Below are 25,950 nucleotides of genomic sequence, written 5' to 3' on the forward strand. Positions count from 1 at the left end.
CAGAATGAAAGCAACATGTTTCATTGGCTTTCCCTTTTGTTGTTCTAGAAAGCTCAGATACGTCCCTTAACCTAGGTTTTCTGTAAAACTGTCTTTTCCTATCACTTAGTTCTTACTCACTTGCTTTGCTCTTTAGAGTATATGTATTAATCTAATATTTGAGTGTATGCATATACATGACTAAATATTTCTGAAATTCAGATTGGACAGAGGGAAGAAGAAATGAGTTAATATACTGAAAAAATAACATCAGCATTCCGTAAGATAATTATAATGACTTGCAAATACACTTTATATACTTCGGTGTTATCTCTATTTATTTGCCAAATTTTAAACTATTGAAATATAGACTGCAAATGTAATATGGGGAATTTAACAGCTGACATGGAAAAGAACCAGGAAAATAACAGGTGAAAAGAAAAGGCTAAGGGGCTAGGAAGCAGAATTTTTTAAAAAGGTGGAATAATTGCATTATAGACTATGAACGTGCAGTAACCATTGTGCCAAAATAAGACAAAAGAAAGAGCATTTTTCTTAAGAAGCTTATGCCATTTCAGGATGTGGATAAGCCTGTCTGCAGAGTCCGTCTTCTGCCCCCGCTGGGTCCTGTGCTTGCCTTTCCACTCCCCCAGCTTGTCAACCTGCTTCGAGCTGCTGCTTTACTGCCCAACCACCAATAATCTCTTTCTCAAAAACTGGAAATGAGAATATAAATATTCCTCAAACTTGAATTTTTGGAACTAAGATGTTTATTAAAAATTAAAAATTGATGATAGGTAATTATTAAAATGAAATGTGCTAAGATGAGTAATATTAAAATTAATTATTAAATATTTTAAATGGTATTTTATTTTCACATTTATAAGTTGCTCCATTTTTAGGAATAAAAGGTCTAAGGATCAATGAAATGCTGGAACATTCTTGAACGTAAGCCCTCATATAAATTCAAGGCATGCGCTGAGTCAAAAGTGCAACTTTGATGGTAAAAAGCTAAGCAATATTCTGCTCAACCAGATATACATATAACAAAGAACATTCACTAACCAATCTCTTGTTTTCATTGTCTGCTGAAATAAATTTCAATTTAAAGAAATAAGACCCAAATGTAAAAGAATAAGCTGGCTACTTATAAGAAATACATTCTTTGTTTAACTACATATCTTGAATTCTCATTGAATTGGAATAAAAAAAATTTTAGAAATTAATTTAATAATCAAAAGCTGGATGAGAAAGTAATATTATACCAAAGCCTGAATAGCATTTAGTATGAAGTTAAGATGTTCTAAAAATACTCTAGGGTGTAAAATCAAAAATATTTTGAGAAAAATTATTTAGGCAAAGATAATGAGAAAGAAATTTCATATACTTCTTAATATAAGGAAAATCTGAGGAACAAATAATACTTACAAAAATGTGTTTCTTACCCCCAAATAAAAAAAACACAATAGACTTTGAGTGACAGAGGATATTTCTGAATTGATAAAAAAAAATAAATATGGAGAGTAAAGTACTCTGACAATGTATGGAATCCACAGCATCAACATTCAATAAACATTAAAAGTCACAATGCATGTGCAGATTGACAATCTAAAAATAATTACCAACAGAGACAAAGGCAAACAGCACTGTCATCATTACCCCAGAATACCAAAGAAAGTGACGTGCAATGAACGATGAAGCATAATTCACTCTCCTAAGACAGGGAAGTGTGGTAGAATTACTGAGTACTGTTAAAACATTGAGGGTTTCTACAAAAAGTCTGCAAGATAGATATAATTACTGTGGGATTATAAACCTGCCCACTAAGGTGACGAATTAATGTCCAGAATAAACACCTAGAAACTCAGAATCAACAAATTAGCAGCAAATTACAGAGAAAACAATCACATGATGTTTGCAGTCCCATTTAAATAAAACTCCACCATGAAAGAGCCAGCAATGGAGCTGGCAGTGATTCTGAAGCAGCAGCAGCAGCAGCAGCAATCCATAAAGGCTTCTTAATTTTCTTGTCATTTAAGAATTAAGCCACTTCCAGTTCACACTGATCCTACCAGGTGCACTAAATTGATGTCATTATAAGCCATCAGGAAATACCCGCCGAGACCTATACCAACACTGAGAAGTTTTGTTAAACAGCTGTGTGTTTTAATTGATTTGTATTATTTAAAATAGGAACAGTTAAAAGTCAGTTATCGGATGTTGTGTAAAAGAGATACCTAAAGACTCTAGGGAGACTGAATTCAGAAGAAAGCCAATCCCTGGAACTTCACTTGAGCACTTAAGATTATTACTAGAGGAAGCACAATTAAATCATCAGTTTATCAGCCATCATTATAAATCACATATCAAGTTTCATTATTTAAGAATCCTTAACCAGTTAGTTCCTGCATTACTGAGAGTCAAAAGCAATCTACTCACCAAAAGGTACCTAAGGAATTTTAGATTTTTTTTGGGGGGGGGGGTGCGTGTGTGTGTGTGTGTGTGTGTGTTTTCCCTGAGAGATTTCCCATGGAAATATAATGAAAATACACTGAAATTAATTATCATACCTTTGCATGTTTTAGACATGCTAAAATCTTCAAAATGACATTAGTGGTATTTGGGGCATGCAGGATGTGTATTCAAGGCTCCTCCTAGTCCAGTTCTCTCACAGTAATGTGGGATCACATGGAAAAATAATCATTGAGTTTCTTTCCACTTCTGTCTGTCCAATCCCATTCATTTACTCGCACTTGGACAGCCTTCCCCAGACATGTAAAATCAGAAAACAAAGTACCTCAAAAGTTTTGGCTTTCCAAACCTAAAGCACACTGTTCAGGTGTTAGAAAGAATATACGGTATTTGAAAGGAGACAACACAGATTGGGCTTTGTATACAACCTTCTCTTTTACTCTTCCCACCAACTCTATGTAGATGCTGCCATTAATTTTAGTGGAAAAATAAGACACAGAGAGTTTTTGTAATTTTCCCAAGGTCATACAGCTAGTAAGTGGTGGTGCCCAAAGTTAAATCCACTCTGGTGCAGCATCAAGATAAAGACTCTGAAAGGAAGCAAGCCTCCTTGGAGAATGGCTGATGCCAAGTCTGGGCATCAACTTATATCAAAAAGCAAGAAGCCATTAAAGCTACTTGGGTTGTAGCAAAATAACTTGGGAGACAACTTAGAGACTTACACTGGCCATGGGAATTCCCTGGAGGTCCAGTGGTTAGGACTCAGCACTTTCACTGCCATGGGCCTGGGTTCGATACCTGGTCAGAGAACTAAGATTCCGTGAGCAGCACAGTGCAGCCAAAAAAAAAAAAAAGAGCGAGAGAGACTTACACTGGTCAAAGATGAGACAAACCAAGCATCAATAAAGGTGATCACTACAATTAATTGAAAAGCATAAAACATTTATATCCAACTTCATTAAAAAAAACTTTCTTGTTCTCTCTTTGTTAGAGAACCAACTCGTTATCTTGAAAGCTAGAACATAGAAACAATCCGGCATTTATCCTGCCTTTCCTATACAAAGCACACCTCAAGTAACTAAGCTGGTGAGGGAAACTGTAGTTATAGAAGTAGTTCGGATAATAATGAATGATAGAATTAGAACATCACTATTTTACAACCCCTCTAATGAATTAATGGGTCTCGGCAATAATCATCAATAGCTGCTAACATCACAAAAAAGAGTGAAAACCAAATATTATCTGCCTCCTCATAAAAGTACCCAGAATCACCGATGAAGTATTCTTGCCCTAAAATACCAAACCTGAATCTGATCAAGCTTCCAGATCTAACTATAAGTGTATATAAAAAATTGGGAGGCACATAGTAAACACTGCCACAGAGATACAATTTTAAAAAAAACCAGACTACAAATACTACAGGACAAACAATCTTTTTTCTTTAATAAAACCTACAAGAAGAAAAAGATAGATGTTAATCATTTTACTGTATAAACATTATTTGGATCCTGATTCAAAGAAACTGTTCTAAAAAACAAAAGGAAGGAAGGAATGGAGGCAGGGAGGAAAGAAGGAAGGAAGGAACATTTGGGGAAATTCAAACATTTCCTTATTTAATGCTATTAAGAAATTAACAACTTTGGTTGTGATAATAGAATTGTGGTTATGTTTTTTAAGAATCCTTATCTTTTTTAAATAAACTTTTTTATTTAGAGATAAATGTGGATTCACATGCAATCGTAAGAAATGATACAAAGAGATCACTCATATCCTTCACTCAGTCCCCCCAATGGTAACATCTTGCAAAACTATAGTACGTTACCACAAGATACTGACATTGATAACAGTCAGATATAGAACACTTCCATTGCCACAAGATTCCCTTGTTGCCTTTTATAACCACACCCACTTTCCTCCTACCCATAACCTCTGAAAACTGCAATCTATTCTCCAATCTATAATTCTCTCATTTCAAAAATGTTAGCTGAATGGAATCGTATACTAGGCAACCTTTGGGGATTGACTTTTTGCACTCAATCATTCCCTGGAGATCCATCCAGGTTAAGTGTATCAATAGTTGGTTCCTTTGTATTGCTGAGTAGTACCATGGTAAGGATATACCACCGATTGTTTAACCATGCACCTCCTGAAGGACTTCAGAGTTGTCTCCATTTGGGCTATTATGAATAAAGCTATAAACATTTGTGTAGAGCTCTTATCTTTTATGTATTTTATTTTTTTATTGGAGTATAATTGCTTTACAATGTTGTGTTAGTTTCTACTGTACAATGAAGTGAATCAGCTATATGTATACCTATATTCCCTCCCTCTTGGACCTCCCTCCCACCCCCCCCCATCCCACCCACCTATGTCATCACAAAGCCCTGAGCTGAGCTCCCTGTGCTATACAGCAGGTTCCCACTAGCTATCTATTTTACACATGGTAATGTATATACGTCAATCCTAACCTCCCAATTTGTCCCACCCTCCCCTTTCCCCTCCCTCTGTGTCCGTGTGTCTGTTCTTTACGTCTGCGTCTCCATTCCTGCCCCCAAAATAGGTTCATCTGTACCATTTTTCTAGATTCCACATATATGCATTAATATACAATATTTGTTTTTCTGTTTTTGACTTACTTCACTGTGTATGACAGACTCTAGGTCCATCCACATCTCTACAAATGACCCAATTTCATTCCTTTTTATGACTGTGTAGTATTCCATTGTATATATATACCATGTCTTCTTTATCTGTTCACCTGTTGTTGGACATTTAGGTTGCTTCCATGTCCTGGCTATTGTAAATAGTGCTGCAATGAACACTGGGGTACATGTATCATTTTGAATTATGGTTTTCTCAGGAATATGCCCAGTAGTGGGATTGCTGGTTCATATGGTAAATTCTGTTTTTAGTTTTTTAAGGAACCTTCATACTGTTCTCCACAGTGGCTGCATCAATTCACATTCCCACCAACGGTGCAAGAGGGTTCCCTTTTCGCCACACCCTTTCAAGCATATATTGTTTGTAGATTTTCTGATGATGCCCATTGTAACCGGTGTGAGGTGATACCTCATTGTAGTTTTGATCTGCATTTCTCTAAAAATTAGTGATGTTGAGCATCTTTTCATACTCCTCTTGGCCATCTGTATGTCTTCTTTGGAGAAATGTCTATTTAGGTCTTTCACTTTTTTGATTGGGTTATTTGTTTTTTTGATATTGAGTCTTTGTCTTTTAAAGATACATACTTAAATACTTATGGATGAGAAAATATGATGTCTATTTGCTACCAAGAAATTCTAGATTGGGTGAGATACCAAAATAATAAAATTGGTCATTAGTTTGTAAGTGCACTATACTATTATTTCTACTTTTGTATTATGTTTATAATTTTCCATAACATAAAGTTAAAAAAAAGAGACAGTAAGAAAAAATTACTTATCTGATCACTACACACTCACATACATAAATACACATATCTTCAAGTAAAATTGAAAGTATGATTTCTTATCTTTGGATTTTAGCCCATGCCAAGATTATAGGAGTTCTTTACCTAAAACATAGAGCCCACACCTTCCAGTGACCATTACTGTAACATTTACTGTACCAATTTAGGCAGATCCAATCTAGGCATCTGTTCTTTTTCTTCTGGAAATTCTTTATTAGGCTGCAGGGTTGAGATAATAGGTAGTCCGTAATGTTGGACAAAAGCAGGTAAGTAATCACCATAATCAAATGTATGAGATTCATGAGTGATTTGTCTTCAAAAGAGAGAGTTCATATCTGACATGAATAGGTCCTTATCATCAAGACAGAAGCTGAGAGAACAGAAGTGTGATTACTAAAGATGAAGAGCAACAAACTATATGAGCACCATCAAGCCTGAAAATGAAGTGAAATGCATGTTATATTATGCAAAGGCTGCTTTTGTTTTTAAGCCACTCTGGAGGACAGGATAGTATTATCAGGTTCAGTGTGCAAGCTAATGGTTCTTTAGTATAATTCTACAAAATGGTGTCTACTATTTGGTGCCACTAATATTCTATCAGCTCATTCTTCCCCAATGCTGTATCACACCCTCCCCTTCACAGCACTGTGGACACCCTATTTTTTCTCCACATGGGGCCTTACAAAAATGAGGACATGCTCTCTCAAAGATCTCAAGCAAAGAACAGCACATAAATAGCAACCCATTAACTAAACTGGGATTAAAAGCTAAGACCTCCAAAGTAAATATTCATAATGGCTCAAACACCAAGCTAGTACAATGGCAGCAAATGAGTTTCCCTTGCTAGGTCTTCAATGCCTGGACATACACTGTGATGAGGAATTCTAAAGCTTAAATAAAGTGTGTTATCAAAAGTGGGGATACCTGTCAAGATCAATCCCAATAAGACAAATTCCAAAGGAACATCTAAATGTTACAGTTATGTTGTAGTTTAGTTATATCAAATATCCCTCCCAATAAGTGGGCCTCATACCTGGTATTGAGATAGTAATGCTTATTGTGATAGGATTTGATCGTTACTGCCATACTCTGACAAGTAGGAAAAAGATGGTCTGCTAACAGGCTGTCTGCATCATGCTTAAATGCCTGTAAACTAAAAGACACTCGTCAATTCCATTAAAAACTATCCAGACTGGTTCATGTGGTTGGTTTAGCAGCTTAGGAATTCTATCAATGGAACAAAATCTATTGGCAACATCATATTAGGAAACTAAGAAAATATGGTTGAGTTCAAAATTTTATTCGTATGTCACAAGCCAGAAGAGAGACATGTGGAATTAAAACCCAAAATGACATAAACCAACCAGAATTGTGCTATATGTTTGCACTGAGGAGATTAACAATAGGGCTGCTAGTGACAGAAAAAGGAAAAAAAGACAAGATTCGGGCTCAGATGCATAATGTAAAATGTAATTGAGAAGCAGCAGAGAAAAAAAGGCACTAAAGTTACGTACATATATATTTTTGGATGCTCCCTTCCTCTATCCTTTGCCGTCTTCCTTGACTCTCACAAACAAATATTTTCTGCATCCTGTGGATTCTGATTCTACAGTTTATATTTTTGGACAGTTTGTGGTCACTGACAAGACACTGGAAGTTGAAACACAGCACTCACCTTGACGTACTTAAAGGTTAATGTAAAACACTTTGCATAAAATAAAATGCTCTTGCCAAAAATCTTTATGATGGATTTGCTTATATATCTCATTATATTATCCTTCTTCATAGCAACCACTGACTCCTGGTCTACAGAACTGGGATTTCAGAGGGGGTCATTTTTGTAAGCTGAAGTGGTTTCCGAGAAAGGAACATATGAAAGAACGAGAGGGAAATATAAAGATAGAACAAAGGCAACAGGGAAAGCATTAAACCTGGAAAGAATTCCAAGAACAAACTGCACAGGATGGTTTGGGGATGTGAACAGCCATGTTTGGCAGGAGCTGAAACTGTGTAGTGTGGAGGTGTAGGAGATAAGCTAGGAAGGGTCGGCGGGACCCAGGGAATGGCAGCCACTGGAACTCAGGCAAGACGTTTCGACCACATACCATAGCCCCTTGGACAGCTACTGCAGGTTTGCACAGGGGTAAGATAAGAGCAGCGTGGTTAGGAAAATTTGACTAAAGGGAAGGGGGAAGGAGGAAAGGAGCAGAAGACCAAAGGTAGGAGGTTTCCCTAATGGTTCCAGGTGAGGCAACAGGGCTTGAACTAGGAAGATGACAGTAGGAAGGGAAAGAAACGCACTAATTTGAGGGGCAGTGTGATTCATATACTTACAGACTAGTTTTATTCTCAAAACCTAAAAAATGGTCATTTGCAGTCATTGTCAAAGAATTACTTACAAGATGCTAAGGATTCTTAAGCTGATTAGGAGGTAAATTGTCATTATTGTGATCAAACACGTAAGACGGCATAAAAATTCTAATGGCTAATAAAGCAGTTTTTAAAGGAAGCTTTGATTAAGCTTAACAGAGGCTGGGAAAAATAAGATTTTTGATATAAGTTAAAAATTAGTTTTAAAGACAGCATGACTGGTTGCAAGGTGATGAGTATTTTTAAATTTCTAAAATAATTAATTGCTGATTTTAGCAAGGCAGTAATAACTTATATAACTGACAAATCTATTTTTCTCTACTTTTGCAAATCTTTTTATACCTATATTTGCAATCTAGTTACTAAACTTCTTCAGATCACTACTGCAAACATTGTTAATCAAAAAGAATTTTTTTTGCAAATGCACCTATGAGTAAAACTCTGAAGCATTATAAGTGATACAAGCTAAATCATCTATTTCTTGGTGTATATGCCAACTTTGTTTCTATTCTTATTTGTTTAATACATTTTTATTGAACACCTACTGTATGATAAGTACTGTGCTGCTGTTGGGTACACAGTGAAGAGAAAAAAACACTGGGTCTGCCCACATGGGAGCACATAGTATAATGGAAAAGACAGACATTAATTTTTTTGAAAAATCCAAATACATAATGTAAACTTGTAAAATGCACTATGAAGGAAAATTACAGGGTGCTATGAGGGCTTATAACAGAGAGGCTAAACCAAGCCTGGATCTGGGAAGATGTTTTAAAGGAAACTATCTTTGAACTGAAATCTATAAGGAAGTAGAGGAGTGAAAAAGGAAAAAAAAAAAAAAAAGCAGGAGAGAGAAAACTAGAAGAAAAGATGAGCAGAGGAAAAGAATTACATATAATACAATGAAAATATTCTCTAACCTGTTGGGTAATAGTGTCCCATGGTCCCTGCAGCAGCCGCATCTTATAACACTCATGAACTCCTTCCCATATGTCCTTCAGAGCTAAAGGGCTTCCATCTGTGAAAGTGCATGGTAAAGACAGCCAGTTAGTAATCCATTTGACACAATGGTGCTTGATGGCTATCTAAAACTACTGAAAGAATATTATGATTTTTTAAAAAATCTTTACTAGTACACATACTATTTATATGCCAAAAGAGTGCTATATGAATTACTATTTTCTTCCTGAGGGAAATTTAAACATTCAAATTTCTCTCCTTTGTAACCATCTAGCAGTTAAATTATGTGCTCACTTATTGCCTCTAGGAATTTTACAAAATAAATAAGACCCAAATGTGTTTTAGAGAGAACTGATAAATAGAAGCATCAGCAAAGGACCAGGTAGACTCACACATTCATAAGGGTGTACTATAGATACCTCCGGAATCTTAATGCTTCCTCTAATCCTTAAATCAGAGACCATACACCTACTCCTTTCACCCTCTTGTTGACTGAATATCTGTAATGTTCAAATCACTGTGTTGGGTAACATGGGGAACAGAGAGAAGGAAAGCACACGATTTCACCTTGTAAGGAGTATTTCCCCAGTAGGGAAACTATGACAAGTATATCAGTAAACATTGATACTAACATCCTAGGTAGAATAGTCATTGCCAGAGGAAAACTGTAGTTCTCTGACAGTCCAGAGGAGGAAGTCATTAACACCCACTGTTTCGGGCTTCCTAGGTGGCACAGTGGTTGAGAACCCGCCTGCCAATGCAGGGGACATGGGTTCGATCCCTGCTCCAGGACGGTCCCACATGCCGTCCCTGCTCCAGGACGGTCCCACATGCCGCGGAGCAACTAAGCCCGTGCGCCACAACTACTGAGCCTGTGCTCTAGAGCCCATGAGCCACAACTGCTGAGCCCATGTGCTGCAACTACTGAAGCCCACGCGCCTAGAGTCCGTGCTCTGCAACAAGAGAAGCCACGGCAATGAGGAGCCCACACACCACAACGAAGAGTAGCCCCCACTCACCACAATTAAAAGAAAGCTCTGCACAGCATAAAAGACCCAACCCAGCCAATAAAATTAAAAAAATAAAAAACAAAACAAAACACCCACTGTTTCTTGCAGGTGGAGAAGAGATTGTTAGGGGTGGAGGGACTTGAGAAGGGCTTGGTATGAAGAGATCAGCAAAAGCTAGTGAACAATAAACCTCTTTTTCTTTGTTTAAGCAACTTCAATTATTCACCTATATTCTTAATCACCCAAATAATGTATTTTACAAAGAACACATCTTACGATGATGAGTAGAGAAACAGACATCTAGATTCAGAAAAGAAAGCAGAAAGAGGGAATTACTGAAGGACTTTAAAACCACACATGGTTGAAAAGAAGGTGGTCTTGACATTAGAATTTAGTGCTACTTGGCCCATTTAGAGTCAACTAAGTCCTTGAGACTTATGGGTGTGCTCTTTTCTTTAGGCAAGTAGACAATATCATTTAAAGAAAACTCATCAGAATACTAGATCCAAAGAAGTATTTGGTCATCAGGTACAATACAACTTGGGGAAATAATCTACTCAAAAATCCCCCAGACCCCCATTCAGACTTATGTAGTACAAGTAAAGAAGTGGGGTATAGGAGAAAAGCATGAAATTCGAAGTCCAGGCTGAGTATGAATCCTGGTGTTGGCAGTTTTTCTGTATGTGACTGCAAGTTATTTTGCTTTTTTTTAAATTGAAATATAGTTGATTTACTATTTTGCTTTTAACTTTACCTGAAAAATGAGGACAATAATCCTTTTCAAATCCTGTTCCTGGGACTTCCCTGGTGGTCTGGTTGTCTAGGTCGAGCATTCTCCTTCTCCTAGTTGGATGGGCACGGGGGTTCGATCCCTGGTCAGGGAACTAAGATCCCACATGCCACGGGGCAACTATGCCTATGCGCTGCAACTACTGAGCCCACACGCTCTGGAGCCCTGCACCACAACTACAGAGCCCATGCGCCACAACTAGAGAGAAGCCAACACGCCGTAACAAAGAGCCCATATGCTACAACTAAGAGACCCGACGCAGCCAAAAAAGAAAGAACAAACAAAAAAAAACCCCAAAAAAACCTGTTCTTGTGAATGGCTTACATCAGTGAACAAACTAGAACTGCACCAGGCACATGACAAGAGTTCAATATATATTAGGTATCTCCTCCCAGCCCCCATTGCACCATTCCAGTAATTATCATACCTTAAAGCTAAAAGATTAATTTATAGATCATTATTTCTTAGAGTTTTCTCATGTTTCTATACCATGCACATTGTGTTTGATACAGTAATATACTAGTAACATAGGCAGGGAATTTCTCATGTGTGACCTGAAAAGTTGAACTTTTCCTCAACCTTTATTTTCAATAAATAGCAATAGAATATTTTGATACATTTTCAATAAGTATCTTCATCTTGGCATTTATCTGGCAGCAGGAGACCATTATCTTGTGATAAATAGTTTTATTCCATTGACATTTCCATGTCTGTAAAATGAACAAGATTTATTCATCCAATTAACATTTGAATGTCATGTTTAGCTACAAGTTTAAAACAAGCTGCCTTCAATATCTATGTTATATTGTTTTCTGAACACATTTACAGACTAGGGCCAAACTTTAATCTCAAGCACTACACATCTTCAAAATATGCACATACACGTGTGTATGTGTGTGCGTGTGTGTGTGTGTGTGTGTGTGTGTGTGTACTGATGTTGGAAGAGGGGAATAGTATCTTAGGTACATCAGTGTCAAATACCAAATGAAATAATCAAATTATTAAAAAGTGACATGCTTTTAAAATACTTTTCAGATGTCAAAGTTAAAAGAAATCAAGTTGTAGGATAATAAAATGTTATAGCTGGTATAATTACTAATTTTATAGATAATGCAACCAAGGTCTTGGGAAATATACATCTGCCAAAATTATGGAGCCAGTTCATGACTGCACTGGAGCTGGAATCTCAGGACTCACAATTCAGTGCTCTTCCTGCTATTCCATGCTGCCTCTGAGGGTGAAGACTGCATCTGTCCTTTCACCAATGCAGCCCTGCTGTGCAGTTCTAAGCCTTACTCACACATTGCAAATGCTTTATAAATATTTACTGAGTAGATGATAAATGAAAGAATGCTTTCCTTAACTTTATTTCCTCTAAGACAGGAAAAGACTTTGTATACCTAGAGAAGAATGCCGGGTTTAAAATCTGGTAATCAGCAATGATCTCAATTTTATTCCTTAAATTATTTCAGCCAAAAATCTAAGGATGGAGTAACTAGTCTGGATATTACCACTGTCAAAAACCTGCATACTCTGCTAGAAACATTCATACAAAATGCAATAATCAGCAGCCTAGCAACAATGTGGAAAGACCCAAAACAAATGTTATAGAATATTTTCATCAGGTTTGATGCTAGAATTAAGGGGATGTGTTGTAAGTTTTCAGGCAATATCTAATTTAGAGAAAAAAATTTAACACCTTAAATACAGGAATTAAAAAATGATCTGGTTAACTTAGAATAACAATCACAAGGAATAAAAAATAAGTTCAAAACATAGAAAGATGCATGATACTCCTTTACGTATGTTTATAAGAGTGCTACCTGCGTGCTATGAAGAGAACAGTGTTTTTTTTTAAGTGAATGGATGTGACTGCATTCTCTAATGTGTTTAGAAAACTGTTTAAAAGCACACACACATTAACGATGATCAAATGAGTGCTTGTGCAAGTTACTTTGACAAGAGTGTCAATTTCTCCAGTTTCTGCTGGCCATTTCTACTATGGAAGATCTAGGTAATACAGCTTTGTCTCTCACATACGATATGAGAATAGTGATTTAATGAAGTATGAAGCGGATTCTTTTCCCTAAGGCCTCATCATCAGTTTGCCTAGTCATAGCTCACACCTTCATGATAAAAAACATACAAAAGTTAGTTTTGTGATCTTTTATTCAAAAACAAAAAAATGCTGACCTGATCAGCAATATCTTCAAAGGCATGACATACACAATTGATGTGCAAAATATATTCAAATATGAGTGTGAGTCTAATTATTACAAAACCAAAATGGAGCCTTCCGAAATCCCACTGAAATCATTGAAATGAGATAGTCAAATATATTTTTTAAATCACATCATAAGAATAGACCTTAAATATGGTAGAAACATGAAAAACTTTTGTGATTTTGAATCTGTTTGTGAAAACTGAAGACCCAAAACTTTAACTTACAATTAAAATGTGGATATACACTATTGATACTATGTATAAGATAGACAACTAACAGGAATATACTGTATAGCACAGGAAACATTACTTAATGCACTGTGGTATCCTAAATGGAAGGGAAATCCACAAGGGAGGGGATATACGTATATGTATGGCTAATTCATTTTGCTGTGCAATAGAAGTTAACACAGCATTGTAAAGCAACTATACTCCAATAAAAATTAATAAAAAAAATAAAATAAAATATGGACATAAACAAATACTTTGTTAACTTCATGAAACACATTATTTTGTGCCTTCATGTTCAGTTGACGTTATCGTCAATCAAGAACTTTAAGCCCTGTTTGTAAGGTCTATTTTTTCCGTCTGGCCTCAGTCAGAGGAGACATAAGCATACTCAATCAACAACTCCCTAGTTTCAGACCCATGATATTCAATAGCACCAATTTCAACATGCTTAGAAATCTCATTAATCACACTGAGGCTGAGAAGCTCAGTAAAATCCCTTGCATACTTGAAAAACTGAAGTAGAAGCCGAAATAATTTCAGCAGCAACCTACAAAGTGAGCATGGTAAATCAGGGTCATTTGTTTAACAAGTGTTTACTGAGTGCCTACTGTGTGCCCCTTGTTACCTGGGAAGATATTACACATTTGTGCTAAAGGAATATTCTGTCAGAAACCTATAATAAAATGTCAGTGACAAAAGAGGAAGAGACATTGGATGAAAAATAGAATAATTAAAAAGTACAATCTTTAGCAACTGCCAGTAGCATTTAATTTAACATTTTCATATAAAATCTCTCAATTGAATAATAACCTACATGTCAAGTAATCTATATATTACTCAAAATGTGCAGCTTTCTAAATTAAATTTCTCAGGGCTATTAGTTTTCATGAATCAAATAACAGCATGAGATATTTCACCAGAACTACCTAACTCTAGTGCAAGCATGCTGAAGTCACCTTTATCCTGTGGTACATGCTTTCACTACAATTTCATGACTCCTAAAAAGAAGATTAGAGAGAATACAAATTATTTAGAGTAAATTTAAGAATAATGTTCTGATTGTGGTCACTAGAAATAAAAAGGAAAGGGTGGATTTTTCACAATGAAATTACTCACTATATTGTCTTCAAGAGAGTTTTGAAGGCTATAAAAATTCATGCCATGCTCCACAGTAAGGCAGAGATGATGCTCCAACAAAGGGGAAAATTCATTTTTGCTTCAGTGAGAAAATTATATTGTGATTTGAAATGAGCGTTAATTGTTCGTGTATATACACATCAGCTACTGTGCTGGCTAACCCTGTAAGTTTTATTTATTCCTACACACATTTTTTGCATTTTGAGTCTTTATTAATCTCAAGAAATCTGAATGAAAATTCCAAAAGTATATATTATGGCAGCTTCTCTTTAAGGTTTCTTAAATTTTGGTTACTGCATCGTGCAGTAAGAAAAAAGGGCTAACGAGTTTGAGCCTTAACTCCATAGTTTTCTATGTACCCTTGAATAAATAAATCATTTAACCCCGCTGAGCACTCAGTTTCTATGACTGTACATGAGGACAGTAACAGTTCCTATCTTACAATGTTATTGTGAGGGTCAGGATACAGAACTCAGCCAGTGTTACTGAAAGGTAGTACAGGCCAAACCCCACTTTATGTATTAGCTCACAAACCTCAAAACTCTATAAGGAATTATTATTATCTCAATTTCTTTTTAGCTGATGAAATAAAGGAAACAAAAAGTTCAATAACTTCCACAAGGTCACGTAGTTAGTAATTAGCAGAGCAAAGAATCAGAACCAAGGCCTTGCAGCTCCAGACTCTGCACTTTGACCAGTACCCAGGAGCTCTTTGTAAACTGTTTAAGTGATACGTACATATTAGTTGTGGCGTTGTTTCTCTTGTTACTAGTAGTCTCTACTAGCATTGCCTAACCTAGGAGTATCTAGAATTTCGCCTTTCCCGGGTTTCTTAGTAGGCCAGGCCTGCCCTCTTCCTCATCCACACATGGACAAATCCCAAGTCCAGCCAGGGCCTCTCCTGATCACTCCAGCTCAAGGTAATCTCTGCCCTCTGAACCCTGGTGGCAATTTTCCCCCCAGTTTTATTGACATATAATGGATTCATAGCACGGTGAAAGTTTAAGGTGTACAATAGGATGATTTGATATATGTGTATACTGGGAAATGGTTACCACAACAAAGTTAACTAACACATCCATCCCCTCACATATTTACCATTTGTGTGTGTATGTGTGTTAATGTGGTTAGAACATTTAAAATCTACTCTCTTAGTAACTCTCAAGTATAAAATACAGTATTGTTAACTATCGTCACCATGCTGTACATTAGATCCCCCGGACTTATTCATCTTATATCTGAAAATCTGTACCCTTTAAGCAACACGTTCTCATTTCTCCCACTCCCCCACCCAGTCCCTGTCGACCACTAACCTATTCTCTGCCTGGTAGCAATTTTTACCTCTCTTACGGCCCTTAACATATCCTACTTGTCACAGTGAATTTCAAACCTGTCTTGTTTCCCTCAGTAGACTGTAAGCTTCTTAAGGACATCAATGATCTCTGATTCCTTTATTCAGCTCTGCATTCCAGAAACATTGTCTTGTTCACAAATATTTTCTGATGCTTGGATAGATGGATGTTCAACATTATTTCTAGAGCAATTAGCACAATTATTACTAAGAATAAAGACTGAACAATCATAATTAAAAATTCATTGATGAAATGCTTTTCATTTATGTAAAAATCTCATATAAATCTATAGTATTAAGTAGATGAATATATAGTGGATGTTTGATTTTTCAGCATCCAAACATAGTTCTTACTTGGGAGATAAATTCCAACATAAGTGGTAGGCAGAACCCCATTCCACACCACTGAAGCCAAAGAGAGGTAGACATTCCCTCATCTTGTCACTTTTGCCTTCAGTTGACTCTACGATCTACCCTTCCAATAAATCCTTTTCAGCTTATCATGGTCAGGTTCAATTATCTGCAATGATGTATACCCTAACCTAACTAATATAGCCCAGATAAATGGTTTATAAGTCTTGCTTAATATTTATCAATTTTCAAAATTATCAGCCCAATGTTTTAAATGTCATATATTTGTCTAGTAATTTTGAGTGGAAAATAAATGTAAGACATCTCTCAATTACATGAGAAAGTTTCTGTATGTTGTAACCCATCTTTATGAGAAATATGCCCAAGAGCATAAAGAAGAGTCATTTGGGGTCACCTTAAACTGTCCACACACTGTGTTAAGAACTTACAATAATGCAGGTGATGCTATAACCTCTCATTTAAATTAAGTTAAACACTTAACATAGTACAAGTACACATAAGACCTTCTTGAGGAATCTCTGAATCAGAAAATGTCCCAAGGGAAGCAACACTGGGTCTAAAAGGTACCTGAGACACCAACTCTGAGATACAACTTTTCATCAGAACTCCAAAAGCACATCACCAGATAAATATCTACAACATTAGGTCTGCTGGTTCTAAAGCAGAATACACTCTACTTTCATCCTATCCAAACTGTCCTGTGGTTTTGATTCCAACCTCTTTCTCTGGCACACCACAAACTAGCATTTTGGACTGCTGGCTTTCTTCAAATCTCAGTAACCCCCAGAACATGGACCTTTTAACACCTGCAACAGCACCTAGACTATCCATCCAACTTGATCTCCTTCCCATGATCACTTTCTCAGCCCAGCACCTAATACATGGACTTAAAGAACTTTGCTTTGATGACTTTAAAGCAGGAAAAAACCAATACACTAGTTTTCAGTTAGGCAGTGATTTTCCACAGCCCATTTTTAAAATAGGCTAATGAGTTTTTGTGCTGTGCACACAGTAGGCCTCATGTACATTTTAATGGATGTTTCAAAAAGGGCCTGTTTTGCCGAGAGTAAGCAAAAAAATGTTTCTTCCTTATGGACCACAACAAATTTATTTGTCTAGGAAAACTAAAGCATAGTCTTTTACTGGTAAGAAAATAAATTTATCTGCCCTTTCATGTCCTCTTTCTGCGTTCTGAATCCATGCAAAATCTGTTTATTGTGCATGTGATGCTTTGTACTAATGCAGGTTAGAATACACCTTTTAGCTAATTAGGTGTCCCTGTAGTTTTGTTGAACCTTTTCATTAATACATTTTAAAATCAGGGGACTTCCCTGGTGATGCGGTGGTTAAGAATGCACCTGCCAATGCAAGGAACATGGGTTTGATCCCTGGTCCGGGAAGATCCCACATGCTGCGGAGCAACTAAGCCTATGTGCCACAACTACTGAGCCTTCACTCTAGAGCCTGTGTGCCTAGAGCCCGTGCTCTGCAACAAGAGAAGCCACTGCACCAAGAAGCTCATGCACCACAACAAAGAGTTGCCCCTGCTCACCACAACTAGAGAAAGCCTGCACGCAGCAACAAAGACCCAATGCACAAAAATAAAAAATAAACAAATAATAAATTTTAAAAAAAATCAGGGTTTGACTTTCTGATGGGACTCTATTCCCATCATGTGTTCTAACCCAGCATCCTACTTGTACCCTAATTCCCCATAATGTTTCAAACATTTACATGGTTCAACAAATAATTCTCATTAAATTCCACCTATTATTTAAACTTTGTGGTTTGAATATATTTATATTAGTTAAATAATTTTTCATTATTTTTCTTAATAACTTTCACTGTTTGCTCTTCAAATTTCATTTCAACCCCTAGAATCTCTTTTTAATACACTAAAATTCATGTTCCATTGCATTATTATGATTTTGGCTACACTTATGGTTTACATAAATATACTGACATATATGAATTTTCTTAAAGATTCTCTACAATCAAATAAGATTTTAAATTGCCTACCAAGTCATTTTCTACTTCCTGGTCATTACAGTAATTAACTAGAATCGTTTTTGCTTTAATCTTTAAGTACCCCTCTAATCCACCTTTCTTTCCTCTTCAACAAGCAGCCTTAACTCTCACTCTATTTTTCCTAAAAATATGTTCTTTTCAGTTCGTTCTCTCTAAGAGACTATTGAAATTTTTTAAAATATTTCTAACAACAATATCAAAAAAGCCAACTTGCTTTTCCTAAAATTTCATTCCTCATAATTTCGTCTCATCTTTCATCAATTCTCTTTCTGCTCTACTCAATCATAGTTTCTGTTTTAGAAAATCCCTTCCTTGATTCCATTCACTTTTGCTCAACCTCTTTCACCCTTTCATTATATCCTCCAACCCCATCCCATCCATTATCTCTTCCATAATTTTACCTCAACATATCTTTCCAACCATTTCTTCCACAATTTGGAGTAGAGGTTTTCCTCAAACCAGCCTCTCACTGTTCCCCAAACATGCCATGCTTTCCAGCCCTACAGCCTGGCACTCACCCATCTCCCCTTCTCCAGTGCTTTTCCCAACCTCTTCAGAAAAGCCAATCTGTTACATTCCCTTGAAAATTGTTGGGCAGAACTATGAATATTTTACTTTTATTCTCCAACTTCCTCCAACCCCCATCTTTCCTGTTTTCCTGTCATTTTCTTCTACATAGTCCAAAGACTTCCTCTTGTTTCACACCAGGGAAAAGCCTCTTCCTCCTCTTTCCTGATGATGTATGAACTACTCTAATTCCAGCCTTCTCATTATTCTTCCTTTGAGCTGGCCTTTATTTTGGTTTGGTTATGCTGTCTTTAAAAAAGCAATTATTCTTTGGCTATTTCTCTTGCCCTGAGTCTCCATGAGCATCATTCAGGCATATAACAAGTGGATAAATCTTCTACGTGAAATATCTGGGTTACATTTTTAATTCTATACTCTTACTCCCTGGGCCAATAATAGAATGGATCTCCAGAAAGAAGAGACATTCAGTTGCTGAATGGAAGAAATGTTTCCTTCCCTATTCAAAAGCAGCCCTTCTAACTAGAAATTAAACAAATAAAGAAATTAAAGAAATATGTCAGAACAGTCCCCAAGAAGAACACATATGTCAGAACCAAAGAATTAAATATTTTGAAAATGAGAAGAACCACTGGGTCTATTTTTCAATAGAGATTCAGAACAAAGGAAAAGAAGAGAGACAGGGAAAAAATTAATCAGAATTCAAGCTGAAATAAATATGGAAATCTCTAGTTGTAATAAAAGGGAAAACTAGGTAAGCATAGGAGTCTGGTGAAGCCCAAAGCATTATGTATATGCCTAAGGTTTACACCACATTTCTAACACTTGCCATCAGCTTTTGACCAAATCAAGCCTTCAAAAAGGACATAAAAAGGTGCTGGAATGATGAGCAGTAGTTAGAAGCCTTTTGCATGATACACATAATTTTTTAACACAGTGTGCTTTAAAAATAGTGGGGGGAGAAAAAGAGGCAGGCACCTGCAGACATCAGTGTTTTGTGAGAATGGACTTTATAGACTACAAAGCACTGCTTGAATGTAGGCTATTTATGAGTACTTGAGAGAAGTGCAATTACCTCTCATCCTCTCTGCTGGGTAGCAAATGGTATTAAGCGTGCCCCACCACCTCTCCCAAACCTAAAATGGCGAGAGTGGTTAGGGAAAAAAGAGTGCTGAGAAGGACTTATTTCTTCTCTTAAATTCACATTAAACCCTAGGGAACTGAGTTCCCATATGCCCAAGTAGAAAAAATGAGAGGTACCCAGAAACAGAATGCTGTCTTTCCTTGGCTGTCTGCCTTTGAGGATCGAATAAAAATACATGTTTATAGAAGTGGAACAGCTGCCCACCTAGCTTGGATGCTCACCTTCGCGTCCTCAGGACTTACCATTTTCCTTAGTCAACCATTCCTGCTGTCTCTGGGAAGCACCAGACTAAAGAGTAAAGATATATAGATGGTTTGGGTTCTGAGTTTCCTGGTGACAACGGCATTACTCCCTTCCATGTAACTCATCAGAAAAGTTCATATAAGGCACCATCATAAGCTTTCCATCTTTGGGCTATATGCAGATATGGTTAGAAATTCCTCCTCACTGACTGGTTCAGTAAATACTTGTTGATATTGTGCCACAGTTGATACTGTGGGTATGAAAATGAGTAAGACAAAGAATACATATGTCATATATGTATTACACACAGAGAGCTATGAATAAAGTTTATCACCATATAGGTTGTAAGTATTCGCTATTAATTTCCTTCCTCCCTCTTTTTACCTTAAATCTCTACCTTCTAGCTTACCATTTTATAGGGGACAAGTGAATAAATAATTTTCTGATGTCGTGCAACATGTGATATATCATATGTGATATAATATGACATGGGGGTGACAACAGCAAGTGGCATGTTAGCTGAGTCTTGGGCAGTAGTTGGCCTGGTGGACATTGGACATATCAAAGAATAAGAGGTAATCACAGTCCAAAGGATTTGCATTTCAGAAACAGAATAAAGATTTCCTCTGGCATTTAAGCCAGTTGATAAAAGAAAAGGTAATGTCAATTTAAATGGAAATTACTTACCACTTGCTTTACCTAAAAAAAGAGGTACTGAAATAAAATTTGGAGCAAAGCAGAGAAACAAATTTTTACTGAGTCAAATGTAAAAAAAAAAAAAAAAATTCTAAATATCTGTCAAAAACAAGGCTAAGTGAACTAATTTTGAAGCAACAAAAAAAAGACCCCTGAGCAAGAAATTTTATAGCCATCCTTTTTCTAGGTTGGAACTCTCTTGGAATGAGACAAAGAAAAATCTGGACCTGGAACAAGAGGAAGATGTTAAGAATCCATTCACTGGCACTGACAGAGATTTGTTTAACAGATGAAGGGCCAGAGTAATCACGTAACACATGGAGAGGGGATGGATTGAGGGGAATAAAGGAAAGCTTATGACTTCAGAGTAGAGGACAATACATTTTTAGAACACCCACTAGGTCAAGTTAGGTAGAAAAGAGAAAAGAAATTATTAGACTAGGATAAAAGAAAGAACCATTTTTCATGTTTCTCTACAAGAAAACATTCAGTATGCTTTGCAAAAATTAAATTTGGAATTTTAATGTACCTGAAAACCACTAAGTGAATTCTGGAACTCAAAAATCCCTAACGCTCACTCTATACAACAGAGTGGGGAGGGTGGAGAACAAGAAATGCTTCTACACAAAATAAATGACTCATTTTGGTTTCCTTTATAAAAGCATAAATGAAGAGTATCTTAAAAATGTATAAATAGAATTCAAAAAGGCTGGTTTTTTGGTTAGTGGTGGTGGGTTTGTTTTTTTTTTAAGAAATAGAAAACCAACATGAAGAAAAGATCTTAGGAAGTATACAAATTTCATTAAAATATAATTGGACTTGCAGGAACAATTACTGTGCTGTGCTGTAAGGGGAGCTGTTGGCACATAAGAGCAAAGCACACGTATGAGCTCATCCGCAGGCCTCGGCAAGACCCACTTCCAGCTAGAAGCAGTCATGTTTCAACACCTCCGATTCCCCAATGCTGACAAGCTAAACAACTTGTTTTGTCTCTGGGAGCTCTTCTCTGGTGATTAACTGCTTATGGTGAATACTAATTATATGAAAGTATGGTATTGAAGAAGTAGTGTCCTATTTCCTCTACCTGCAGCCTCGACATAGCTTTGAATCTAGAAAGTACTGGGAAGAGCCCTTGCAAACCAAAACCTAGAAGGACATTTTTCTTCCCTCTGGTAAATAAACATATCCCCTTCTACTTTTTAGTATGACACAGCTCACTGACAGGAAACTTCCTTTAACCTCTGGGCTCCAAACCAAATAGAATTACAATAAAGTGAGTGTTTTAAAGGCCTGTAATCATCATATGGATAAATCTGCCGCAAGAGTTTGTGAATTAGTGAACTATCAGTGTCCTCAATTCCCCATGTTCCATGTCGAAAATTTTCCCCAAATTGTCAGTTCTTAGGAGCTGCACCTCAGATTAAAATCTTCTCACCAGGGAGTCTATGAGAATTTGTTCTTGTGTTTTAAATCCTAAGTGCTTGTTAAACCGCCAACACTGCAAAATTAGAGACCATTAAACAATATAAGGCAGCAAGTGATTAAATCTACCAAATACACATTCAAAGCAGCTTAAGCTACTTTTTAATTAAAAATAAAATATCACTGGCTAAATTCAGATGTTGTAGCTATCCAGAAAAGGTTAGAAGGCTGTTCGAAGTGCAAAATGCTGCTGCTAAGTCCAAACAGAAAAAGAGAAACAGGGTAGGGGTGGGCTGGGGAGGTGGCTCCTCTTGTTGCTGAGCCCAGGGTGGAGGGGCCTCAAAATGCTGACCCGTGACGTGGGGAGTCCTGGCTGTGCTGCAGGGTGAGGACTCCACGTGGCTGCTGATTAAATAAGCTTTATTAGCCAAGGCCTCCAAGGAGACAGGGTGTTCCACCTTCTTGGCAAGGGGGAAGAGTTGAGTAACAGCATTGCAGGAAGCTGGGGCATTGGAGATGTATAGATGGCCGAAGGAAATGTTAGTGCTATTTTTAAACATAGCTTAAATGGATTGATAAACTGTTCCTGAAATAATAATTAGTGCTTGGGGAAGGAGACATGGGGACTTTTGAGTTAATGGGATCACTTGAGATTGAAAGAAATTTTTACTGTAAAGTTAGAAGTAAATAAACATTGTAGCTTTAAGTTGCTCCTACTTGTTTAAAGTAAAGAAAAGAAAAAGGGCCAGGGGGCTTAGTCAACGCTGGGCAGGAGGCCAAGAATCTGAAGATCAGACTTAAAGCTGGGATGATATCATTCACTCTGAAGTCTTGATACTCCTTCTAAAGCATGAGAAAATTTACTGGTAAAACCTTACCTCACCCACAGTTTTCTTATTTTTAACTCTATTTTTTCTCTCAAGAATAATTTTCCAAATCTGCTTTCTGCCTTAAATGTAAATGTTATGAATTTACATTTAGCTTCCAACATGGTCTTACCTAAAAAGCTTGCCCTAAAGTAAAGCACAGGCACTTGGTAGCTACAGGAATATAAGACATGATACTCATATTTAATCACTTCGGTTGCCGTGGTGGTCTCGGTCAGCTCAAAGTCATCCAGGGGTGGCTCTAGAGCCTCCTAAAAAAAAGAAATACAAAAACAAAATGTGTCTGTCAATAAAAAGAAGTACATTAACACGGAGAAAGATGAGGCTTTCTTATTGCAAAGCAACAGTTAAATAAATATAGGACTATGAGGTAAGGAAAAGGGAGTTTCCCACATTGATGTTTAACATTTGAGTCCTGGGTAAATAGTAAAACCAGAAAACATTAGCATTAAGTAATTCCAGATTGTTTTTGAGAGACAAAGCAGCCCTGGGTAAAGAAAAAGGAAGGAAAAAAAAAAAGCTATAAGATCTATTGCAATAGCAACTCTGAAAAATCTTTACTGTACAATTTTAGCAACAAGATGATAGCTGTACAAGCTACCTTCTTCCCTACCTGTGAAAGCTAAAAAATCCTAACAATTGAACAAGAGACTGTGAAATGTCCCTAAAGATTCTATTGTACTTGCCAAAAGATGATTCATTGTGTGCTGAACAATTCCCAGTTCCATTTTGAATAAGAAAGTTATTTTGCAAGAGGTTGAGTTTGTTAGGTACATTTCAAAACCTGAGATGAATCTGTTTTCTTTATTATTGTGCTATCTTTGGCATACCTCTACAATAAATCTTGATTTATAATAGAGTAGATGGCAAATATTAATGTCATCTTAAAGGGGGGTTTGTAAATAAAGATGGTTCTAGCTAGTTCACGTCTCACCTAATCATTCTCCACCGGTTGACTTTTTTTTTTAATGTGTGGGGTTTTTTTGAGGATGTGTCTTAATGTTTGGAAGCAATTAATTGGACATGTTGAGTCAGAACCTGATTCCATCCACATTCACTTATTTCTTTGGGCTGAAGAATTTCCTTTGACATTAATTTAGTAGAAGGAAAGAAGTAGGTTGGTTTGGCTCATTTCTACCTCTCATTAAAACGGTAACAACAATGAACAATCAGGAAGAGCTACAGGAAAGATTTCAAACTTTATCAATATGAAATAAGGTTTCCTGTGGAGATAAGTAAAGCCACAGACTACGCTCCAGATCTGTTATCTGCTTTACTAATTCCCCACTCACAGTCAATTCACTGGGGGAGATATTACACTAGATAAATCACAACTGAAGATATTTACAAAATAGTTTTTCACTAAACTCTGGTAAACACTATGAATTAAAGACAATGAATTAAATAACCAAAGAGAAACCACTGAAATAAATATTCCAGATACAGAAAATTAATACAGTAGCAAGAAAGAGGTTTTTCTGTTTGTTTATTTAAATTTTCATTAGGCAAAGATAAATGTCTTCTTTTAAAGCAATTCTTCCAACCAAAATTCTTTCTTTTTGGTCAAAGATTGGGTTGTTTGGCATTTATAATTTCTTTTCTTTCTTAACATTGTAAAATCATCATGATTAAAAATAACTGCAAACGCTGCACAAGTACATTAAAAAAAAAGTGAAATTCCCCTCATCCCAGCACTTTAGTACCTCAGATTTGTAACCATTTCAAAAGGTCATTGTGTATTTTTAAAGACTTTTTTATTTTTTGGCCTGCAAACACATATATACACATACATCCACCTAGCCTCCTACGTCTGCATCCCCAATTAAATCATGCTATATATACATATGTTCCTTGATTTGACTTCCTCACTCATGAACATACTACCATGGGCTGCCATGTCAGTGCTGTAGATTTTGCTCCTTCTTTTAATGACTTCACTACATTCCATTATATGACTATGCCATAGTTTTGTGTGTTTTTTAAAAACATTTCTATATTGCTAGATATTTTAGATTAATTATAATTTTCTGCTACTACAACTAATGCTGCAGTAAACACCTTAGCACATATATTTTTATACACCTCTATTTTTCTATGGTGCAGATTCCTAAAGGTGACATTAATATGAGAGGATACGTACATTTTAAATTTCAACAGATACTGCCAATTTGGTCTCAGAAAAAGGCTATGTCAATTTATATTGCCAGCAAAAATGTAAAAGAATGTCCTTTCCAAAATCCCATAAATATTGAATATTATTTGTTTTTAATTTTTGCCTATTTGATGAATTTTTAAATGTCAGTTTTTTGTTTCAGTTTCTAATTCCTTGATTACTAACGAAAATGAACATCTCATATATTTATTGGTAATTTGTATTCTTCTGTGATATGCCTATTCTTATTCCTTTCCTATTTTCTGATATTTAATTTCCATTTTTTTCTTATTGAATTATATAAGCTCTTTGTATATCAGAAATAATAACTTATTACTGGAAATATATATATCTCTGCACCGTAGAAAAACACAGGTGTGCAAATTCATGTGGGATGTGTGTGTGTATAAAACATTTTCACTCAGTTTTCTTTTAACTGTGTTTCTTGTACATATTATCATAAAATTTTTTTTTACTTTCATGTAGTCAACACTGTACATTTTCTGTTTGCAG

General features: G+C 36.3%; 1 protein-coding gene across 10 annotated transcripts in view; it reads right to left on the reverse strand.

The window, feature by feature from the left end:
* The window catches only part of ATG10 (autophagy related 10), a 229,322-nt gene that overhangs the window by 63,552 nt on the left and 139,820 nt on the right, over positions 1-25,950 (reverse strand). For all 10 annotated transcript variants that reach the window (XR_009054400.1, XM_057739998.1, XM_057740023.1 and 7 more), the window contains 2 exons: positions 23,398-23,536; positions 9,187-9,284 (listed from right to left, as the gene is read on the reverse strand). Coding sequence is in view for 9 of the 10 variants with exons in the window: in XM_057739998.1 (XP_057595981.1) it covers positions 9,187-9,284; positions 23,398-23,536 (237 nt within the window). In the remaining variant the exon portion in view is untranslated. The remainder of the gene's footprint in view (positions 1-9,186; positions 9,285-23,397; positions 23,537-25,950) is intronic.

Source organism: Hippopotamus amphibius, chromosome 1 (genome assembly GCF_030028045.1).
Source record: "Hippopotamus amphibius kiboko isolate mHipAmp2 chromosome 1, mHipAmp2.hap2, whole genome shotgun sequence".
NCBI classification, from domain to species: Eukaryota; Metazoa; Chordata; class Mammalia; order Artiodactyla; family Hippopotamidae; genus Hippopotamus; species Hippopotamus amphibius.